The 21,936-nt window shown below is 40.8% G+C and overlaps 1 protein-coding gene across 4 annotated transcripts in view; it reads right to left on the reverse strand.

Annotated features, from left to right (window-relative positions):
* LOC140468864 (peptidyl-prolyl cis-trans isomerase FKBP8-like) overlaps positions 1 to 21,936 on the reverse strand; it is a 167,153-nt gene that overhangs the window by 116,784 nt on the left and 28,433 nt on the right. For all 4 annotated transcript variants that reach the window (XM_072564924.1, XM_072564923.1, XM_072564922.1 and 1 more), the window contains exon 3: positions 7,119 to 7,207. In XM_072564924.1, coding sequence (XP_072421025.1) covers positions 7,119 to 7,207 — 89 coding nt within the window. The remainder of the gene's footprint in view (positions 1 to 7,118; positions 7,208 to 21,936) is intronic.

Below are 21,936 nucleotides of genomic sequence, written 5' to 3' on the forward strand. Positions count from 1 at the left end.
GGCACCTGTGAGACATTGAAGCCCAATGTAAAGATATAGCGGCTGTATGTGGAGAATTGGTAGGGAGCACAGACAACTCTCTAATGAGCATGTAGAGAACTCTCTGCAACACTGGATAGCTCCTCCCAGGGGCAGTTCTTTATACCTACCTGGTGGAACTTATGTAGTGATGCCTGCTGACCTTTCAGATACAAACTGCCTGATACAACAATTGCACTACAATTGATTAATAGAAATAGCACTGAATATTTAGAAGGAGCAGAAAAATAATAAAGAAACTATGTATTTACATTGTTTTTACCTTTCTCTGCTATCTGTATGGTAATTGTTGATGACCTTAAGGGGCATTCCCAGGGCCTCTAGCATCATAGGAGACATGGCATCACTTTTTGTGTTGTTGTGAGGCCTGGACAGTCAGCTGTGAAAGAAGCATCTGGAATGGCCAGACTAGAGAGACTTGGAAACCTCACTACAAATACGTGGAAAGGTAAGAGGGAATTTTTTTTTATATATGATCACCATCAGAGGGATTTGTGCCATTGGTAATCAGACACTCTAGGCCATTATTGTCATGAGGTGAGGTTTTAAAAAGTCAGAAGAGTCATGATGGGCCAAACGATCATGTGCAGTCATATGATTCTATGAGTTTAGATTTAATCGCTCAATGGTGTAGCAAATTCCTGAAGTATCAATACTGCTACTGGACTGTTTTTAAACAAACAAACAGAAAAATCCCATTTGCCGCACAGTTTTGGATAACTCCACCACAATGAATTTCATCTTTAAGCATCATATTTAAATAGTTGGGTTATCCATCGATTATTGCAGTGTCAGGTAGAGTTTTCAACAGGGGGCTGGCAACAGGAGAACTACCACCAGTCAGTATAGGAGCAGAATTAGGCCAACGTGCCCATTAAATATGCTCCACCATTCAATCATGGCTGATATGTTTCTCAACCCCATTCTCCTGCAGTCAGTGTGATGGGTTGAAGTGTGTCTATTTTAACGCAACAAGTATCAGGAATAAGGGTGACAAATTCAGAGCATAGTACTTGGAACTATGATGTTGTTGCCATTACACAGACTTGGATATCATGGGAGTAGGAATGGTTGTCGGATGTTCAAGAGCTTAGATGTTTCAAAAGGAATAGTGGGGGAGGTAAAAGAGGTGGAGGAGTGGTGTTGCTAATCAGGGACAGTATCCCACCTACAGAAAGGGAGATCGATGAGGAGAGTTTGCCTACAGAGTCAGCATGGGTGGAAGTCACAAGGAGTAGTTACTTTAGTAGGAGTTTTCTACAGGCCCCCCAATAGCAACAGAGACACAGAGGAGCAGATTGGGAGGCAGATTATGGAAAGGTGCAGAGGCAACATAGTTGTTGTCATGGGTGACTTTAACTTCTCTAATATTGATTTGAACCTACTTAGTTCAAATAATTTGGATGGACCAGTTTTTGTCAGGTGTCTCTGGTGTCAGGTGTCCTGATGCAATATGTTGATAAGCCAACTAGAGGTGAGGCCATATTGGATTTGGTACTTGGCAACGAACCTTGCCAGTCGTCAGATCTTAGTGGGAGAGCATTTCAGTGATAGTGATCACAACTCCCTGATCTTTACTATAGTCATGGAGAGGGTTAGGAGCGGATGGTATGGGAAAGTATTTAATTGGGGGAAGAGGAATAACAATGCTATTAGGCAGGGACTGGGGCACTTAATTTGGCAACAGATGTTCTCAGGGAAAAGCACAACAGAAATATGGAGGCTGTTTAGGAAGTACTTGCTGGTAGTGCTGGATAGGTTTGTCCCACTGAGGCAAGGAAGGAGTGGTCGGTTGAAAAAACCTTGGGTGACAAGGGATGTGGAACATCTAGTCAAGAGGAAGGAGGAAGCTTACTTAAGGTTGAGGAGACAAGGATCTGACAGGGGTTTAGAGGGTTACAAGGTAGTCAGGAATGAATGAAAGAACGGACTTGGGAGAGCTAGAAAGGACATGAAAAGGCTTTAGTGGGTAGGATTGAGGAAAACCCTAAGGCATTATACACAAGGAACAAGAGGATGGCCAAAGTGAGGGTAGGGTTGGTCAGGGATAGTGGAGGGAACTTGCACCTGGAGTCAGAGGAAGTAAAGGAAGTCCTTAATGATTGCTTCTGTATTCACTACTGAGAGGGACCTTGATGTTTCTGAAGACAGCATGAAGCAGACAGATATGCTTGAACAGGTTGATGTTAGGAAGGACGATGTTCTCAAAATTTTGAAAATCATAAGGATAGGTAAGTCCCCTGGTACAGATAGGATATACCCATGGTTATTACAGGGAGTGAGGGAAGAGATTGCTGCTCCTTTGGTTATTATCTATGCATCCTCACTGTCCACTGGAATAGTGCCAAATGATTGGAGGGTGGAAAATGTTATTCCCTTGTTCAAGAAAGGGATTAGGAATAATTGCAGACCAGTCAGTCTTATGTTAGTGGTGGGCAAAGTATTGGAGAGAAGTCTGAGAGCCAGGATTTATGATCACTTAGAAAACCATAGTTTGATTAGAGATAGTCAGCATGGCTTTGTGAGGGGCAAGTCATGCCTCACAAGCCTTATTAAATTCTTTGAGGATATGACAAAACTCATTAATGAAGATAGAGCCATGGACTTCAGCAAGGTGTTTGATAAAGTTCTCTATGGTAGGCTCATTCAGGAAGTAAGGAGGCATGGGATACAGGGAAATCTGGCTACCTGGATACAGAATTGGCTGGACCAAAGAAGACAGAGGGTTGTAGCAGATGGAAAATATCTAGCCTGAAGCTTGGTGACCAGTGGAGTCCTGCAGGGATCTGTTCTGGGACCTCTATTCTTTGTGATTTTTATAAATGACTTGGATGTGGAAATGAATGCGTAGGTTAGTAAGTTTGCTGATGACATGAAGGTTGGTGGAGTTGTGGATAGTGTGGAGGGCTGTTGTAGGTTGCAATAGGACATTAACAGGATGCAGAGCTGGGCTGAGAAGTGGCAGATGGAGTTCAACCTGGAAAAGTGTGAAGGGATTCAGTTTGGAAGGTCAAATTTGAATGCAGGTTACAGGATTAAAGGCAGAATTCTTGGTAGTGTGGAGGAACAGAGGGATCTTGAGGTCCATGTCCATAGTTCCCTCAAAGTTGCCACCCAAGTTGGTAAGGTTGTTAAGAAGGTGTATGGTGTGTTGGCTTTCATTAGCAGGGAGATTGAGTTTAAGAGCTGCGAGGTTATGCTGCAGCTCTATAAAGCCCTGGTTAGACCACACTTAGAATATTGTGTTCAGTTCTGATTGCCTCATTATAGGAAGGATGTGGAAGACTTCGAGGGCAGGCAGAGGAGATTTACCAGGATGCTGCCTGGACTGGAGGACATATCCTATGAAGAAAGGTTGAGGGAACTAGGCTTTTCTCATTGGAGCGAAGAAGGATGAGAGGTGACTTGATAGAGGTGGACAAGATGATGAAAGGCATAGATAGAGTGGATAGCCTGACTTATTTTCCCCAGGCAGAAATGACTATCACGAGGGGGCCTGATTTTAAGGTGATTGGAGGAAGATTTAGAGGAGATGTCAGAGGCAGGCACTTTACACAGAGAGTGGTGATACATTCGGGATGTTTAAATGACTCTTGAATAGGTACATGAAAGATAGTACAATGAAGGGTATGTCGGTTAGTCTGATCTTAGAGTAGGAGAAATGTTTGGCACAACATTGAGGGCCGAAGTTCCTCTACTGTTCAATGTTCTACATTCTATCTCTATCTTAAATACATTTAATGACTTGGCCTCCACGGCCTGCTGGGGCAACAAGTTCCACCAATTAACGCTTCTCTGGGGGCAGCACGGTCGTTCAGTGGTTAGCACTGCTGTCTCACAGCACCAGGATCCAGGTTTGATTTTTGCCTTGGGCGACTGTGTGGAGTTTGCACATTCTCCCTGTGTCTGCGTGGGTTTCCTCTGGGTGCTCCAGTTTCCTCCTGCAGTTGAAAGGTGTGTAGGTTAGGTGAATTGGCCAGGCTAAACTGCCCCATTAGTCAGAGGGAAATGGGTGTGGATGGGTTACTCTTTGGAGGGTCGGTGTGGACTGGTTGGGCCAAAGGGCCTGTTTCTGCACTGTAGGGAATCTAATCTAATCTTAATCTCAGTACTAAAGGGTCGTGCCTTCTCTCTGAGGCCTAGTCTCTCCTACTAGGGAAAACAGCTTCTTCATGTCTAACCTACCCAGGCCTCTCAGTATTCAATAAGTTTCAATTCAATCTCCCCTTCATCCTTCTAAACTCCATCTAGTACAGAACCAGAGGCTTCAAACTGATATTACAAGCCCTTCATACCCAGTGAAGTCCTTCATCACAGTGAACCTCCACTGTACCCCCTCCAACTCCAGCACATCCTTCCAGTGAATCTTATATTTTGTGTCATTGAGGCATGCCCTCGCTTTCAGTGAACATACGCTTGGCTTAGGTAAAATACTACCATTGCTGAACATCTAGAATAAAAGCAGAAAGTGCTGGAGAAACTCAGCAGATCTGGCAGATTCTGTGGGGAGAGAAACAGTTCATGTTTTGAGTCCAATCTGACTCTTCTTTGGAACTGAAGGAGACTGGAAATTGACAGAAGTGAAGGAGGATCTAATGGAACAGTTAGTGAGAGCGAGAGACAAAATGACTGCCACTGGTAATAACCACCTGATGAAGGAGCAGCGGTCTGAAAGCTAGCGCTTCCAAATAAACCTGTTGGGGTATGACCTGGATTGATTTTTAACTTTGTCCAATCCAGTCCAATACCGGCACCTCCAAGTCATGGTAATAAGGAAGAGATGTAGTTGTCAATAGGTAAAGTCACCACAGTCCCAAAGGGCTGCTTTCTCATTACAGGGAGATGAATGCTGATTGGTTTAACATGAGAGTCACTACTCCCTAGGTAAGGTCTGAGGCTGAGAAGGTAGGACCTTCATGGTAATCTCAGCTGAGTGGGAACTGAATCCATATTACTGCTATCACTTTACTTCGCAGACCAAGCTTTCCTGATGAAGGGCTTTTGCCCGAAAGTCAATTTTCCTGCTCCTCAGATACTGTCTGACCTGTTGTGCTTTTCCAGCACCACTCTAATCTTGACTCTGATCTCCAGCATCTGCAGTCCTCACTTTTGCCTCGACCAGCTGTCCAGCCAACTGAATTAACTGATGCCATATCAGCATTAGTGACATGTAACTGATTGAAAACCGATCTGCTCCAAGAGATCAAATCCATGTCATCAAGACATGGCAGAGATGTTGGACAGCGTTCATGGTCTGAAGTTGTTGAACTTGAAGTTGAGTCCTGAAGGCTTTAAAATGCCGAGGTGGAAAATGATGTGCTGTTTCTTCAGCTTTTGTGTGGAAGCACTGTAGCAGGCGTAAGGTGGAAATGCTAGCATGAGAGCATGATGCTTTATTGAAATGGGCAGCAACTGGAAGGATAGCAAGACAAACACACCTCAGTGAGGCTTTGGCCCTGTCTGACTGGATAGAAAATACTCACAAGTCAAAGATAAAATGGTGGTTAGATACAAATATTGCAGGAGTCAGCCTTTTGACGAATGTATTGGAAAATGCTGGCTGTGCAAACAAAGCATTTCAAAAGGAGCATATTACTGTTGGCTCAACTGGGAGTCTAAATTTGAGAAGTGGGGCTGTCACAATGTTAATTAAGAACAGCCACGGTAAAATGATTTTGCAACTTTAGTACAGCTAGAATACTATCATTGAGGTGATACAACACTGTGCTATCATTGAATGCTCCTCTACCAGCTACCAAGTCAAACTTTAGCAATTAGGAGATTACAAGTTGCTGCACTATTAAGATAATTCACCAAAGTAACAAACTAGCATTCACAGGAAGTAAATTAAATGAAAAGAAAATTACTTGTTTCTTTTCAGTTGTCTATATTGATGAAATATACACTTCGTTGATCTTTGATACTGATTTGGATCCAAGTGCAACATATTCATCATGCACTATATTTATATTTAACTTTGAAAAGTGTGTTCCCAAGGCAGCATTGACTTAGTTCATATCCTCCTCCCTACGGCCATTTTTATAGTTTCTTTAACAGTATATAACATTTGGATAAACTCAGTGGATGCAACTAAGAGTTTTAACAGAACCGTATAATAATGATGGATTAGCTAGAAAACGTTTAGAAATAACACATCACATGTCGTTGAAGTTTGGAAGGGTCAGACTTGCCCAGCAGGAATATTAATCTGTTCAATGGCACAATCTCATCGATCTGAACTGGAATCCAAAATGCAGAAACCAAATCGGATGTAAAGGATTCCAGGGCACTTTTTCAAAGGGAAATTGAAACTCCTTGGGAGTTGTACTTGGTGTCCTAGCCAATATTTATCCCTCAATCGCTGAAGCAGATTATCTGGTCATTTTCACATTGCCTTGGGAGTTTGTGTTGCCGAGATTGGTTGCTATGTTTTCTGTGTTACAGTGGTAACTATCTCACTGGCTGTAGTGTGCTTTAGGATTTGTAAATGCACATCTTTAACTTTAGCTGGCTACAAATCTAATCTATCTCTGCATTCCACATTCAATGAGGAGAGACTTCTTTGCAACATGTGCAATAATACTGTGCAATAACTTAAAGGATCAACAGCATACTGGAATGTTGGTTGACCAGAAGATACACGAGCAACTTTCCGTCTGAGAAAAATTATCTAAATGTTAATAATTTAAAGATTTTGAAACTAAGAAACAAACATTTATTTGCAAAAGCTGAGTTTTTCACTCACAGGCAGCCACTTACTCAGTCAGTGGTCAATTTAATAACATTATAAGCTACGTCTGGCTACCTTACGAAGGATTTTCACTTCTACTACTTTTCTTGAAACCTCTTGCACTTCAATACTTAATGAGTTCTTTACTATAAATAAAAGCTCACATTTATATTTTACATATCAACATGAACCGTATTTCAAAAATGAGTCAACTACTGATGACTATTTTCACTTTTGCCCGTGTTTCTAGTCTTCTTTATGATTGTCTGCTGTACCAACATCGTGGAAATTCAGGCTTTTAACATCTCTCAGCCACAATCTCTTGACAGACATGAAAATATGACCTTACCTCCCAGTGTGACCATAGGCATATTGTCCGTCAGAGATTACAAGAGCAACTTCATCCAATTGCATTGAAAATGCACAGAATTCAAGTGCCTACAGATAGCAAAATAAATATTAAGGCATTAATTAATTGCTTGAATGCATTACAAGTCTTCCAAGTTGTACAAAGTGATTAAGGTAATCAGGGGTCCCTGTTTTAAAAATGCTCATACTTATGAACATGATCACATATAAGGGTGTAATTTTAAAGATCTGACAGATAAACACTTCCTGGATTTATGAACAGTTATTTTATATTGTCCTGCATTGTGGTCTGTCTGGTGCACAAATCAATTAGCAAACAGATTCAAGAATGGAACTCTTGGGGGCTACCTGCATATGGCATGGAATATTTGCCCCTTCTGCCTTGGTTTGTTTCATGAACACACAGATTGTCTGGACTCTGATAGTCAAATATTGCCTTACCCACTGAGGTTGAGGTCCCTGCCTTTATTAGAGTGATGAATGGACTCTCTAACTTCAAATAATGCCGATCTTGTTAATGTCGATCTCACCAAGTGTCCATCTCATGTGGTGTAACCTGTATGCGTTACTCTGTCGAAGTTTTGCGTTCATCCTATGTCCTTGCTTACTCTGGTCTGCCTGTACTGCTCACAAAACTTTTCTTTGTGCTTAGGTACATGTGACAATAAATAAAATCAATCAATCATACAATAGATTTTTTTGTCTTTCTGTATCTAGAATTTGGAGATTCTATAATAAAGTGAAGTTAAGATCAAGCATCAGCCATAAGTCCTTTAATCAACTCTTCCACTGAAACTCACTCTCTAAGGTCATGGAAAATATTTACATTTGACGTAGACATTCTCCATGTTTTAGAGTTCCACCAGTGCTCATGGGGCCATGTCACATCTTGAGTCCACTGTCTCGTCAGAGAGGGAGAAACAAATGAATAGCAGTAAATTGTAAATAACCATAAATTAATTATGTTGTTATGCAATGTTTGTGACATAAAGCAAAGTGGCTGCAGAGAAAGAAGACACCAATTGACCACTGATTGGGAGTGGGGGGATTTGGCATCACAGTAGGCATAACTCTTCGACAAAACTCCTCACAAAAATGATAAATGCAAGTCCCGGTTTAATATACCAGGCATGGACCCTGAGATTATTGAAGTGCTGGGAATGACAACAGATGCCCGATGTAGATCCCTCCAATGTGCTAAAAGCTGATTTCTGTCCAGTTTTGAAGACAAACCACAGACTGGTTCTTATAGCTGCTGAAAGGGTATGAGGATCCATTTTGATCTTCAGGATTTGATCCCTGTTATATATCTTTTGAATTCACACATACACGTTACAAGCGGCACTAATAGAGACAGAATTCATTGTCCATCCCTCATTGCTCTTGAGAAGATGGTAGGAAGCTTTCTTTTTGAACCACTGTAGTCCATGTAGTGAAGGTTTACTGCCAATGATTAATAAGCAGATCAAAGATTCCAATCCAGTAACAATGAAGGGACAGAGATGCATTTCCAGGTCAGGATGGTATGTCACTTGTAATTCATTTGAAGTTGATGGTGTTACCATGGACCTACTGATGACAGGTGATACAAAGTGTGGTTTTGGGATGTGCCATTGAGGATACCACAGTGCAATCTATAGATGAATGGGGATGGTGTAGACTTCTATATCATTGGTTAAATGAGCTGCTTTATGCTGCACAGTGTTGAGTATTGGAGTATTGAATATTGCCTTTGTACACACCCAGGCAAGTGATGAGTCTTCCCCTACATTCTTGACTTGCACCGTGTAAGTGGTGGGAGTCTTTCAGGAGTTAGGAGCTGAGCCATTTTGTCACAGTATGCCTTGATCCTGACCTGATCTTGTAGACACAGCATTTATGTAACTGATACAGTTGAGTTTCTGGTCAATGTTGACTGTTGCTTAACCTCTAAGCCTCCAAACCTATAACTGTTGAGACCATGATTGAGCAGGGTTGATGGCTAGGAAGCTGAAGCAAAGCATTGTGCTGTTTGTAGAAAGCTTGATCCAATGTTAATGAGAGCTCAAACTGAAATTCATCAGTTGCCTAATGACCAGAAAATGGTTCCACTATGACACAGACTTAACATCTCCCTGAGGAGCACAGTCAATGTATTTCCAACAGGAACATAAGCTTTAACAGAAGTCCACAGGCCCAATTTGTCACAATTGGAATTTTTCAGGACAACCCACCTCTTAATTAATTTCAGGCAGAAATATTGACAGCACCAACTTTGTAATGAGAAATCTGTTAATTTATTTGTGCAACAAAACTAAAATGCATCCTTCCATGAGAATGTGTTCTAACTGGAAAACTAAGAATCTGCACCAAATAACTCACCTCCTGACTTCCTTGAGCCCATTTATCATCTCCAAGGCACAAGGAAGGAGGGTGATGGAATACTCGCCACTTGCTTGGATGAGTGCAGCTCCAACATCACTCAAGATGCTTCACACCATCCAGGACAAAGCAGCCCATTTGATTGGCACTACACTGACAAGTATTCACTCCCTCCGCCACCGAGGCTCAGCAGCAGCAATGTGCACTATCTACAAGCTGACTGCAGAAATTCACCAAATATTCCTCAGACAGCACCTTCCAAGTCCAAGACCACTTCCATCTGGAAGGACAAGAGCAGCAGATACACGGGAACACCACCACCTGCACATTTGCTTCCAAGACACTCACCATCCTGACTTGGAAATATATCGCCATACCTTCCGTGTCGCTGGGTTAAAATCCAGAAATTCCCTCCTTAAAGGCATTGTGGGTCAACTTACAACAAGATGACCCCATTAGCTTCAAGAAGGCAGCTCACCATCACCTGCTCAAGGGCAAGGTGTCATGGGAAATAAATACTGGCCTCGCCAGCAAGGCCCAAAATCCCATGAATGAATAAGGGAAGAACAAATCCAGTCAGAGACTCTCAACTATGGGTGTGAGTATTTTTGAAAATTTGGGTTCCACAAGACAGTGCCTGATCCATTTCACATTGTGTTGCCAGGAAATATCTGTCCTCTTACATATTGCACTAAATATTTTAGCAGACAAAATATAAAATTGTATTTCGTTTTCCTGTAGCAAATATGAGTTTTATGTTCTTTCTGGAACTATTTCAACAGTTTCAGAACTTTTCATAGTTGGTTTCACTCTAGAAATGTTTTAAATTTGATTTATCCTTTAGACGAAATATTAGATGTCTGAGGTGACTGTAAAAGATTCCATGATGTTGCTGGAAGAAGAGCAAGAGGCCTCATCCCCTACGGCCTAGACAATATTTTTTACATCAACCAACACTCAAAAACACATTATTTGGTCCATTTGCTGTTTGTGACGGCTGCCAATTGGCAGATACATTTGTCTACATCACAAAGGTGCCTACATCTCAAGCACTTCATTGACTATAACATACTTTGGGAAGTGAACGCTGTTACATAAATGCAAATCTTACCATTTTTGCTTGAATTGTACGTTGTTGACCATTTTCAAAACAAAGTTGCCAACCCTCCTGGACTGTCCTGAAATCTCCAGGAATTAAAAACTAAACTCTAGGATGCTACTGTTGGCAACTCTGGAAAAAAAAATTATAATGACAATAAAAATATTCCTTGCAAAACATTTTCATTTTTTTTGTTAAAATAATCTCAGAGATGGGACGAAAAATGTCATTGACAACAAGAATCATCTGATTGGCTAATGAAGTGCTTGCTTTCTGTTGAAAGCCAATGACAGGGCAGATGGAGTAAAACAAACCTGACTTGATACATCCTGAGACATGTGCAGCCAGAGCTGGGACCCGACTTCAAAAGACATTTTATCTCTGTTTTACAGTTTTATAGAAATTTTATTCCCACAATCTATCCTTGATTTTGTTCCAACTTGACACCAGAGCACAAAAATGTATGGAGAAATATGGTAGTATCAGAAACCCAATGAACACTTCACAGAGTTAAAAGCACATTTTTTTTATGAGGGGGAGAGTAGGGCAATGGAATCTATCCCAATTCTGTTAGGAATGTAGCAGAATGATCCAGAATTAGCTTATTAAAACATATAGATCCTGAGAGGACTGAATTGGTTGGATACTGAGTGGGTGTTTCCTGTTGTGAGGGGAACTAGAGCTTGGAGGTGTGATTTAAGAATAAGATAGCTCCCTTTGAAGACAAAGATGAGAATTTTTTTCTCTCTCTTGCAGATTAATTAATCTCCAAATTTTCGTCCTTGGAAAGTAGTGGAGGCTGGGTCACTGAATTTAGTCAAGACAGCATTTGAAAGATTTTTGAAGGACAAGGGAATTAGAGTTACCGAGTCACAGAGACGTACAACATAGAAACAGACCCTTTAGTCCAACTCATCCATGCCGACAAGATAACCTAAATTAATCTAGTCTCATTTGCTAGCATTTGGCTCATATCACTCTAAGCCCTTCTTATTTATATAGCCATCTAGGTATCTTTAAAATGTTGTTATTGTACCAGCCTCCACCATTTCCTCTAGCAGCTCATTCCATACACTCACCACCCTTTGTGTGAAAAAGTTGCCCCACAGGTCACTTTTAAATCTTTTCTCTCTCACCTTAAATCTATGCCCTCTAGTTTTGGACTCTCCTACCCTGGGATAAAGACCTTCACTATTTACCCTATCCATGCCCCACATGTTGTTATAAACCCCTGTAATATCTGACTTTCCAGGGAAATAAAGCCCCAGCCTATTCAGCCTTTCCCTATAGCTCAAACCCTCCAACCCCAGGAGAGTTGTAAACCTTTTCTGAACCCTTTAGTTTAACAATATCTTTGCTATAGCAGGGAGACCAGAACTGAACACAATATTCCATAAATGGCATAACCAATGTCCTGTACAGCTACAAGATGACATCCCAACTCCTATACTCAATGAACTAACCAATAATGACAAGTGTGCCAATTGCCAATTAAGGGCCAAGCAGGGATTCAAGAAAGTGGTTTTAAGTATGTGAGCTGCCAGGGGGAGTGGTGGAGGCTGGTACAATTGCAGCATTTAAGAGGCATTTGGATGGGTATACGAATAGGAAGGGATGGAGGGTCCTGGCCGGGTCCTGCAGGTGATACAAGATTGGGTTGGGATATCTGGTCGGCATGGACCGAAGGGTCTGTTTCCATGCTGTACATCTCTATGACTCTAAGATCACAACCAGAACAGGCACAATCATATTGAAGGGCTGAATGGCCTAATCCCGCTTCTTTGTCCTGTGTTGCTAATTAAGGCAGAACATGGATATGCAAAGGCTATTGGTGTGAAGGGGATAAAGAGAGCTTCTAGCTCCTTCTTCCAATGCTGTGGAGCTGATTCTTCTGCTCCTTTGTACAACATGGGTTCCACTGGTAAAGGCAGCATTTATTTTCCATCCTTGATTGCCCTTTGAGATGGCCATGCTGAGCAAATTGAGGGAGGGAAGTCAAGAATCAATTTCCTTTTCCAGTCTGTGCAAATAAGGCTTGCTGTTTTGTTGGGATTTCTAATGTTCTTCATTAACTGAATTAACATTTCACAGTTGCTATACAATGTCAGGCTTTGAATTCACAGTTCTGATTATTTGCCCAGCCCTTCTGGATTACTAATCCTGTTATGACAGCATCTTAATTAATTTTTTTGTGGATTTGAGTTTGAAAGATTATGGCGATACTGTAATTTTTAAAAAGTGGTCAATGAAAGGATAGTGATTGTGTTTTTTTTTAAGGAGGTTTTTCTTTTGAAGCTACATAGTTCCAGATAATTGCAAATCTTGGTTGCTTGAACTCACTTCAGGGAAAGCTCCTGACTGTTTTTACCTCTGGGTTTTATGGCTGTTCTGTTTCAACACGTTCTGCAGGGTTGGTTCGGCATTCAGTCGAGGAAGCTGCTGAAAGAAGGAAGGTGCTCAGCCCCTGGCTCTTGCTCCTGTTTGTGGAGAATTCTCTGTGATACCTGACTGTATTCGCTTGATGAGCATCTGGAAGCGAGACTGGTCAATACTGTGCTGCCTGAGCAAACTGCATTTACTGTCTGAGCCAAGACGCTAGTGACATCTGCCTATATTGATGACAGTGCTTGACTGACAGCTATTTGAACATCCTACACCTTATTCTTCTTGCCTTCAAGAATTAAGACTTATTACTTATAAGTGCTTTGTTTCTCAAAGTTAATCTCTGCAGAGAGAAATACATTTTATTCCCTTTACTGCGTGTATCTGTGTGTATGTGCATATGTGTGCTTGTGAAGGTGTTTGTGTGTGTGTGTGTTTTAGGTTACTCAGAGGGGTAAACATCTACATTTCCCATTACAAAGTAACCATTTCATGTTTATTAAAGAAACTTGGTTGCCAAAACTTCTTATTCAAAATCTGACATAGTAAAGAATAGAATCCCTACAGTGATGAAACATTTGGCCCAATAGGTTCACACTGACCCTCCAAAGAGTATCCCACCCAGACCCATACCTTTACCCTATTACTCTACCCATGACTAATGCACCTAAGGTACACATCCCTGAACAATATGGGCAATTTAGCATGGCCAATTCACCTATCTCACACATCTTTGGACTGTGGAAGAAACCAGAGCACCCAGAGGAAACCCATGCAGACTCAGGGGGAATGTGCAAACTCCATTTAGGCAGTCATCTGAGGTTGGAATCGAACCCAGGTCCCTGGCACTGTGAGGCAGCAATGCTAACCACTGAGTCACCATGCCACCCTGCAGGCAGGACATAAAGCGAAATCGGGTTCCGTTAATGCATCCTTCACTCAGTCCTTGGTTTAAAATGGCAGACTAGGCCCCAGTGGCAACATTGAAACCAAATGTGAAAGTTTAATGATGGCCTCTTTAGTTTGGAGATTGTTGGGTGTCCTTGTGCCTGTATTTTGAAATTGGAATCAGTCTGATCAGAGCAAAATGTAAGTTAGTAAATCTACTGTTGTTGAAAAGAGATTTGCAAAGCTAGAACAGGAATCAGCAATGGAATCAATTTTGCATCTGAATTGTTAACAAAAGACACATTGATTTTTAGCATGTTAAGATTCAAATTGAAACTAGTGATATGTTTAGGGTTAGGGCTGAAAACAGCTCAGCAAATCTGGCAGCATCTCAGGAGAGAGTAACAGTGTTCACACTCCGTCTCTCCATAGAAGCTTCCAGACTTCTGAAAATGCTGAGCAGTCCCTCTTTTTCTTTTGAATTCCCAGCATCTTCAGCACTTTCCTTTTGAAAACAGCAAAGAATGAAACCTGAAAAGGAGATGGTGAACCTGTTTATGTCCGTAGTAATGTGCTTTGGGGCATTTTTTAAAACTTTGATTAAAATCTTGATTTGAACATATTGCGAATTCTTCATGGTCTCTAAATTTGGTTAACACTTTGGGGATTCTCTAAGATATTTTCAGGAGCACCCTCACCAGGAAAATCTCAAAGCATTTAAAGAGAAATATCGCCCCACCTTCTCATTGAGATGGAAATAATTATGGCCTTGCCAGTGTTGCCCACAATCTGAGAACAGGGAGAGCAGACTTAGGACAGAGCTGAAGAGGAACTATTTCACCAAAGGGTCGTGAATCTGTGGAATTCCCTCCCCAGTGAAGCAGTTCATGCTACCTCATTGAATGTTTTAAAGACAAAGATAGATAGATTTTTGAACAGTAAAGGAATTAAGGGTTATTGTGACCTGGGGATAAGTGGAGCTGAGTCCATGAAAAGAACAGCCAATTGAATGGCAGAGCAGGCTCAATGAGGCCAGATGGCCTACTCCTGCTCCTAGATCTTCTGTTGTTATCGACATCACAATTGCTCAGTAGTTAGCCCTGCTGCCTCACAGCACCAGGGACCCAGGTTTGGTTCTGTCTGCGTGGAGTTTGTACATCCTGCCCATGTCTGCGTGGATTTCTTCTGGGTGCTCCGCTTTCCTTCCATAATCCAAAGGTGTGCAAGTTAAGTAGATTGGAAATGTGGGGATTTGGGGATAGGATAGGGGTGGGGCTGGGTGGGATGCTCTCCGGGGGGGGTCGGTGCAGACACAATGGACAGAATGGCCTGTTTCCACACTGTAAGGATTCCACGTTCTTACAACAGTGAAAAGGTCATAAGCTTTTTAAAAGGTCATATATAGTCACTAACTCGTGGGAGATCCAGGTTTGTATCCAACCAAAATGCTGAAGGCTCATTTGTAAAGGCACAGGACACATGAAGAGACTGCATTAGGGAACACACAAACCTCCAAAAAAATCCAACCGTCCAACTCTGTAATAACCATTTACCATACATGTAGCAGAATCTGTTGATCCCCAGTTGGACTTATCTTTTTAGAACCCCTTGAACTGAGTGAACTGAGACAGATAGATTCTCAAGTATCAAAGGGATCAAGGGTTACAGGGAGAAAGCGGGAGAATGGGGTTGAGAAACTTATCAGGCATGATTGAGTGGTGGAGCTGACTCAATGGGCTGAATGGTCTAATTTCTGCTCCTATGTCTCATGGTCCTATGGTCTCATCCTCGACTCTGAGTGACTGCATACAAAGAAAAGAAATCTTTTCCTCAGATTAAATTAAATCTCATTCAACATCTCAATACCTGTTCAAACTTTGGAGAATCCAACACCTTTAAAGCCATTTGTTTCAAAGAATTAAGAGAAAATGGCTTATATGCTTTTTATCACTTATATAAATGATTTGAGTATGAATATGAGGTATGGTTAGTAAGTTTGACCATGACACTAAAATTGGAGGTGCAGTGAACAGTAAAGATGGTTACCTCAGGTTACAATAGGATCTTGATCAGATGGGCCAATGGGCTGAGGAGTGGCAGATGGAGTTTAATTTGGATAAATGCGAGGTGCTGCATTTGGAAAGACAAATCAAGGCAGGACTTATGCACTTAATGGTAACTTCCTAGGCAGTGTTGCTGAACAAAGAGACCTTGGAGTGCAGGTTCATAGCTCCTTGAAAGTGGAGTCGCAGGTAGATAGGATAGGGAAGAAGGTGTTTGGTATGCTTTCCTTTATTGGTCAGAGTTTTGAGTACAGGAGTTGAGAGGTCATGTTGTAGCTGTACAGGACATTGGTTAGGCCACTGTTGGAATATTGCGTGCAATTCTCATCTCCCTGTAAGGATGTTGTGAAACTTGAAAGGATTCCAAAATGATTTACAAGGATGTTCCTAGAATTGAAGCATTTCAGCTAGAGAGAGAGGCTGAATAGGCTGGGCCTGTTTTCCCTGAAGCATCGGAGACTGAGGGGTGATCTTACAGAGATTTATAAAATCATGAGGGACATGGATAGGGTAAATGGCCAGTCTTTTCCTAGGGGTGGGGGAAATCCAAAACTAGAAGTCATAGATTTAAGGTGAGAGGGGAAAGGTTTAAAAGGGACCTAAGGAGTAACGTTTTCACGCAACGGGTGGTACGTGTATGGAATGAGCTGCCATAGGAAGTGGTGGAGGCTGGTACAATTGCAACATTTAAAAGGTGTCTGGATAGGTATATGAATAGGAAGGGTTTGGAGGAATATGGGTAAAGTGCTGGTAAATGGGGCTAAATTAATTTAAGATATGAGATCGGCATGGACAAGTTGGACCAAAGGGTCTGTTTCCATCCTGTCCGTTTCTATGACCGTATTGCTCTGAATTTCAGGAATGGTTTCTCGTGCTTGTTGAGGTGATCATATTTGAAAAAGGATTAGAATGAAAACTCAAATGTGAATTATCAACTTATTTGGCAGCAACTTGTAGGTTTTGGCCCCAACTTGAAATTTTCATTGACTCTCGAGTCAAGGCTAGGATAGATGAATTCTCTCCAGATCAGCATGATACAATTTGTGCAGCCAAGCTGCTTTCCACAAAGGCATTCAATGGATTCATTCCAATTGCCTGGAGACCATGACCCTCCCTTGCACATTAAACAAGGAATACTCCAGTGATGGTTCAGAAATAAAGCACTAGTTGTGTGAAGGTTATAATTTGAGTTTGGATTGTAAACATTTGCAGTCATCTGCAATGAGAAATAGTTCAGGATGAGATAGTGAAGGTTGCTGGCACCAAAGTGACTGCTCAGTGAATTTGGAAATGAAAAGCATTTCATGGCTAGTTCCATCTTTGGCTTTGGTTGAGCAGAAAAAGAAACATTCTTCTCTTAATGTGAAGACCACATGAGGAGCAGACAATGACTAGCAGAGAACAGTAAACTCAAAGCATCCTGTTAAAGATTGAAAAATATTTGTTCATACAAATTGATGGATAATGGCACATTCACAGTGTTACGATTACAGGAGGGAGAGAATTGAAACCCTTGTTTTCTTGTTTTAACTGTTCAAATGAGTGTGTTTCTTTTAAAGGAATCCATGTGAGTTTCTCAACCTGAGCGTGTGGTCACTTTCTAATGAACAAGGCTTTCCTGGCTTCAAATAAGAAGGCTTATGTGTTTATACATTCAGCCCAAAAGTTTAATGCTACATCCATCACTCAGCACTCACACTCATAAAATTTACAGTTAAAGAGGATAGTGCATTTTATAGTTGTAAATAAAAGAATAGTTCATTGTCCATATGTTTGGCTCATCATAGAAAAAATATTTGTGGTGTGGAAAGGTGGCTCAATGGCTCAGTGGTTAGTACTGCACCTCACAGCATTAAGGTCCCAGGTTTGATTCCACCGTCAGGCAACTGTCCATGCGGAGTTTGCGTGTTCTTCCCATGTCTGTGTGGGATTCCTTTGGGTGCTCCAGTTTCCTCCCACAGTCCAAAGATGAGCAGGTTAGATTGATTGACCATGCTAAATTGCCCATAGTGTCTATGGTGTTCAAGCTAGGTGAGTTAGCCATGGGAAATGCAGGGTTACAGGGATAAGGTGGGTCAGAGGGTCAGTGTGGACCTAATGGACAGAACGGCCTGCTTCCACACTACGGATTCTATTCATCATGGGCTCATTGAAGAAGGTGTTCCCATTCCAAAAGGGTAGCCTGTGTGGTTTGAATGGCTAGAGCCTTATATCAAGATTATTTCAGAATTTTCTCTTTAATGAAAGGTGACTGATTGATATATATATATATTGTAAAGATATAAATTTTAGAGTTTGAATTTTAAGATAGTGATATGCAGGATTTGTTACTTTCCTGAAAGGTTTCCAAATAATAACTAAGTCAGACAATCCTTCTGGAACAATAACCTGTGTCAGAGAGCTGGGCCCTCTCCCGGGTGTTAATGGAAGGTTGCTTGTACTGTTTTGGTTTATAACAATATGGCTCATGAGCTTACTTTTGATTCGGGATAATCAAGGCTGGGACTTCAGTGAGGAAACCAAGAGATTAACAGTTTTTGAATAATTTGTAGGAACCCTGATTTTTGTCAGAAGCAATTATAATTTCCTTCTAAAATAAGAGCCTACACTACATCAGAAATAGTACATTTACTTCAATAAAAAAAAGTTCAGTTTGTGAAACTTGCAGACCAGAACAGTTTGGTTGGAAATCTGCAGGTTATTAAAAAGCTGAGAAAATATAAGCTCTCATTATTGTATTTGTGTAAGAATATTTCACAGTTCACAGGAAGGAATTGGAAAGAATCAAATTTATTGAACTTAAAAATTTGATGTGGAGGCTTAATGTCTCCAGATTTGAATCACTATAAAATGAAGATGTGGAATAGATGAGAGTTTGTTTTATTGTATATTTGAGTATCTTTGTGCTGTGTTTGAAATCTGAATAGTGTTTTTTTAATCTTCTTTTATGTAATAAACTTCTTTCTGTTGCTAAAGAAACTCAACAGCCTCATGTGACAATGTTTTAATGATTGAGCACTAATAACTAAGAAAACAATCAGGCCAAATTTCATTCTGAGATCTGACTTATACAGTAGTACCACCAGGAGGAATCATTACAGCTCAAAGAGTTGTATGTTCTGCAGGTCATGACATCTATCACTTGTAGTTTTTCTTACCATGAGGTCAAGTTTTTGCACAGGGAAAACTTCAAACTGAAGTGCTGGGACACTTTAAGATAGAGGTATCTCCAGGTTTTTAATGTTAGATATTTGCACCTTTTCCTCCCTGATGCTATTTCTGCAAACTGACCAGATGCGATCTTGTTTTTGGGATAACAAGACTCATTATCTGAAACCACCTTTTGAGTAAACCATAAATAAAAGCAGGTGTATTTTTGTCAGATAGATTCTCGGTATGAATGTCCTTTCAAGGGAGACTTCCACCCACAGTTATTCTACCCGGAACTTTTTGGAGACTTGAGGCAGAAAGACCAAATGTCACCTGACCTTCAGTAGCCATCTTTTATTGGTCTCTTTTGGAACCCATTTTTAATTTTCTAGAACACTCTTTTATTTATATTCTGAATGCAATCCATGTTTAGAGTTATAGATTGGTTGAGCCTTTACTGGTCATGACACAACGTAATGACAAACATGTGTTTAATGTTTATTATTGAAGTCCCTCTCATGGCCAACTCTCCTGGAGTCATTAACCAAGTCACTATTTCCCCATTACCTCTATTTCAGGTCTATTTCAGATACAAGGGTGCAATATCAACATTTGAAGATGACACAAATGTATGTGATTTCAAGAGAACAATAAGTTGGTAGTTATCCACTGAATATTGATGTCAAAAGATTTGAAGTGATAAATATTGGGGGTGGAATACAGAGAAGACAGACATTAAACAGTAAAAAGAACATGGGAACAGCTCTCTAGCCTGTTCTATCGTTGGATTTAATTTCCCTGACTTGTTTTTGTAACATTTATTACTATTGCCTTACAAAAATCGATTCATCTCATTTTTGAAATTTACATTTGACCCTCAATAACCTTTCTTCGAGACAGGAGTTCCAAATTTCTGTTAGTTCCTGGGTGAAACAGTCCGTACTTGAATGCACCAAGGTATTGACAACATCCAGACGTGGGTTAATGAGTGACAAGTGCCATTTTCAGTACACAATGTGCCAGACAACCTAACAAGCGGAACCTCATCAAAATCACTTTGATGTTCAATGGTATTAATGGCTCCAGGTTCCTTCTCCATTGACACACTATTCTGACTTGGAGCTATGTTGTCAAGTCTTAATCATCTTGGAACTCACTCCTCAACAATATTGTGGAAGTACCATAATCACAGAGACTGTACTGTTTCAAGAAGGCAACTTACCACCCACCCACACGAGTTGAGAAATAAACTTTGGTCAAAGCTAGTGAAATGTATATGCCATGAATGAGAATAAAAAATCTAGTCACATCACTATCTGAGGGACCTTATTGTTTAGAATTTGAAACAGGAAATCTCACAACCTTTAAAAGGTACTTGGATGAGCACTTGAAATGTCATAACATTAGGCCAAGTGTTGGAAAGTGGGACTAGTCTAGATTTAGAGTAATTTTTTTGTCAGAGCAGACATTTGTAATGTACAATTCTAACCTTTAGTTTGGTTGGTGTGTTTCTTATGATACGACAGCAACCACACTTCAAATAAAACAGTATTTCATTGATTGCAAAGTTCTTTGGGACTTACTGTGGGCAGCACGGTGGCACAGTGGTTAGCACTGCTGCCTCACGGCGCCAGAGACACGGGTTCAATTCCTGCCTCAGTCGACTGACTGTGGAGTTTGAACATTCTCCCCGTGTCTGCGTGGGTTTCCTCCGGGTGCTCCAGTTTCCTCCCACAATCCAAAACTGTGCAGGTTAGGTGAATTGGCCATGCTAAATTGCCCATAGTGTTCGGTGAAGGGGTAAGTGTAGGGGAATGGTTCTGGGTGGGTTGCGCTTTGGTGGGTCGGTGTGGACTTGTTGGGCCGAAGGACCTGTTTCCACACTGTAAGTAATCTAATCTAATCTAAACATGAAAGATGCTGCATAAATGCAGGTCCTTTCCTTTCTTGGCCATAATTATGAAAAGTAGCTCCTGTCTTTGCCAAAACATATTCACCTACACCATAACATTTTCTGTTGATCAATGACAAACTCCCAAGTGATTAGTTATTTGTAAAAGGTGTTACCAGTTATAATTTAATCCACCTGTTTAATTTATCTTTGACTATCATTTTGCCTTTTCTACACTTACCATTTAATTATGCATTTAATAGCAATAAAAATGTGAGAATATTGCTGATATAGAACACAGTTTATCATTTATAACCAATGGGGAGTCAGGCAGATACTCTTGGAATGATATGTATGGCTGTCAGCAGCACAGACCTTTATCCATTGATGATTACCTTTAAGTTCCTACTACCTGGATCATTTTTAATTAAATTTAAGTACTTCACTTATAACTCCATGTCCTCAGATGTGGAACCTAATTAAATATTTTCTGAAATCCAATATATTATATCTACTGGATGGTTTTATGTTTGTCCCTTCATCAATCCTCAAAAGATTTTGTAGCCGATTTCTGAGGCTTGGCCTATTTTCACTATAACCATTCTGATATTTCTATGGCTCCATTATCTTCAGATGAACATTAATGGCACCCAGTCAGAACGGTGAAGTCAATTCACCTCCACACTTCACTAATCTGTGTCAGTTATCAGAATAGCAAACTCTTCTTCACTGTTTGCAGAGGGAAATAAAATAGCTGATAATTTTCTGAGTCACATTGCCAAATTTGTACAATTGTTTTGCTTCAGCAAGGTGAGGCTAACAATCGTCCTATATTTCAGTATAAAAATTCAGCTGATCTTTTTGAAGTTATCTGCTCACAGATTGAACAGTTCTGCAAACTATTACATACGGTTAACCACTACCCCCCCCCCCCCCCCCCCCCCCCAAAAAGGCTGGGTCAGTT

This window comes from Chiloscyllium punctatum, chromosome 48 (assembly GCF_047496795.1).
Source record: "Chiloscyllium punctatum isolate Juve2018m chromosome 48, sChiPun1.3, whole genome shotgun sequence".
NCBI classification, from domain to species: domain Eukaryota; kingdom Metazoa; phylum Chordata; class Chondrichthyes; order Orectolobiformes; family Hemiscylliidae; genus Chiloscyllium; species Chiloscyllium punctatum.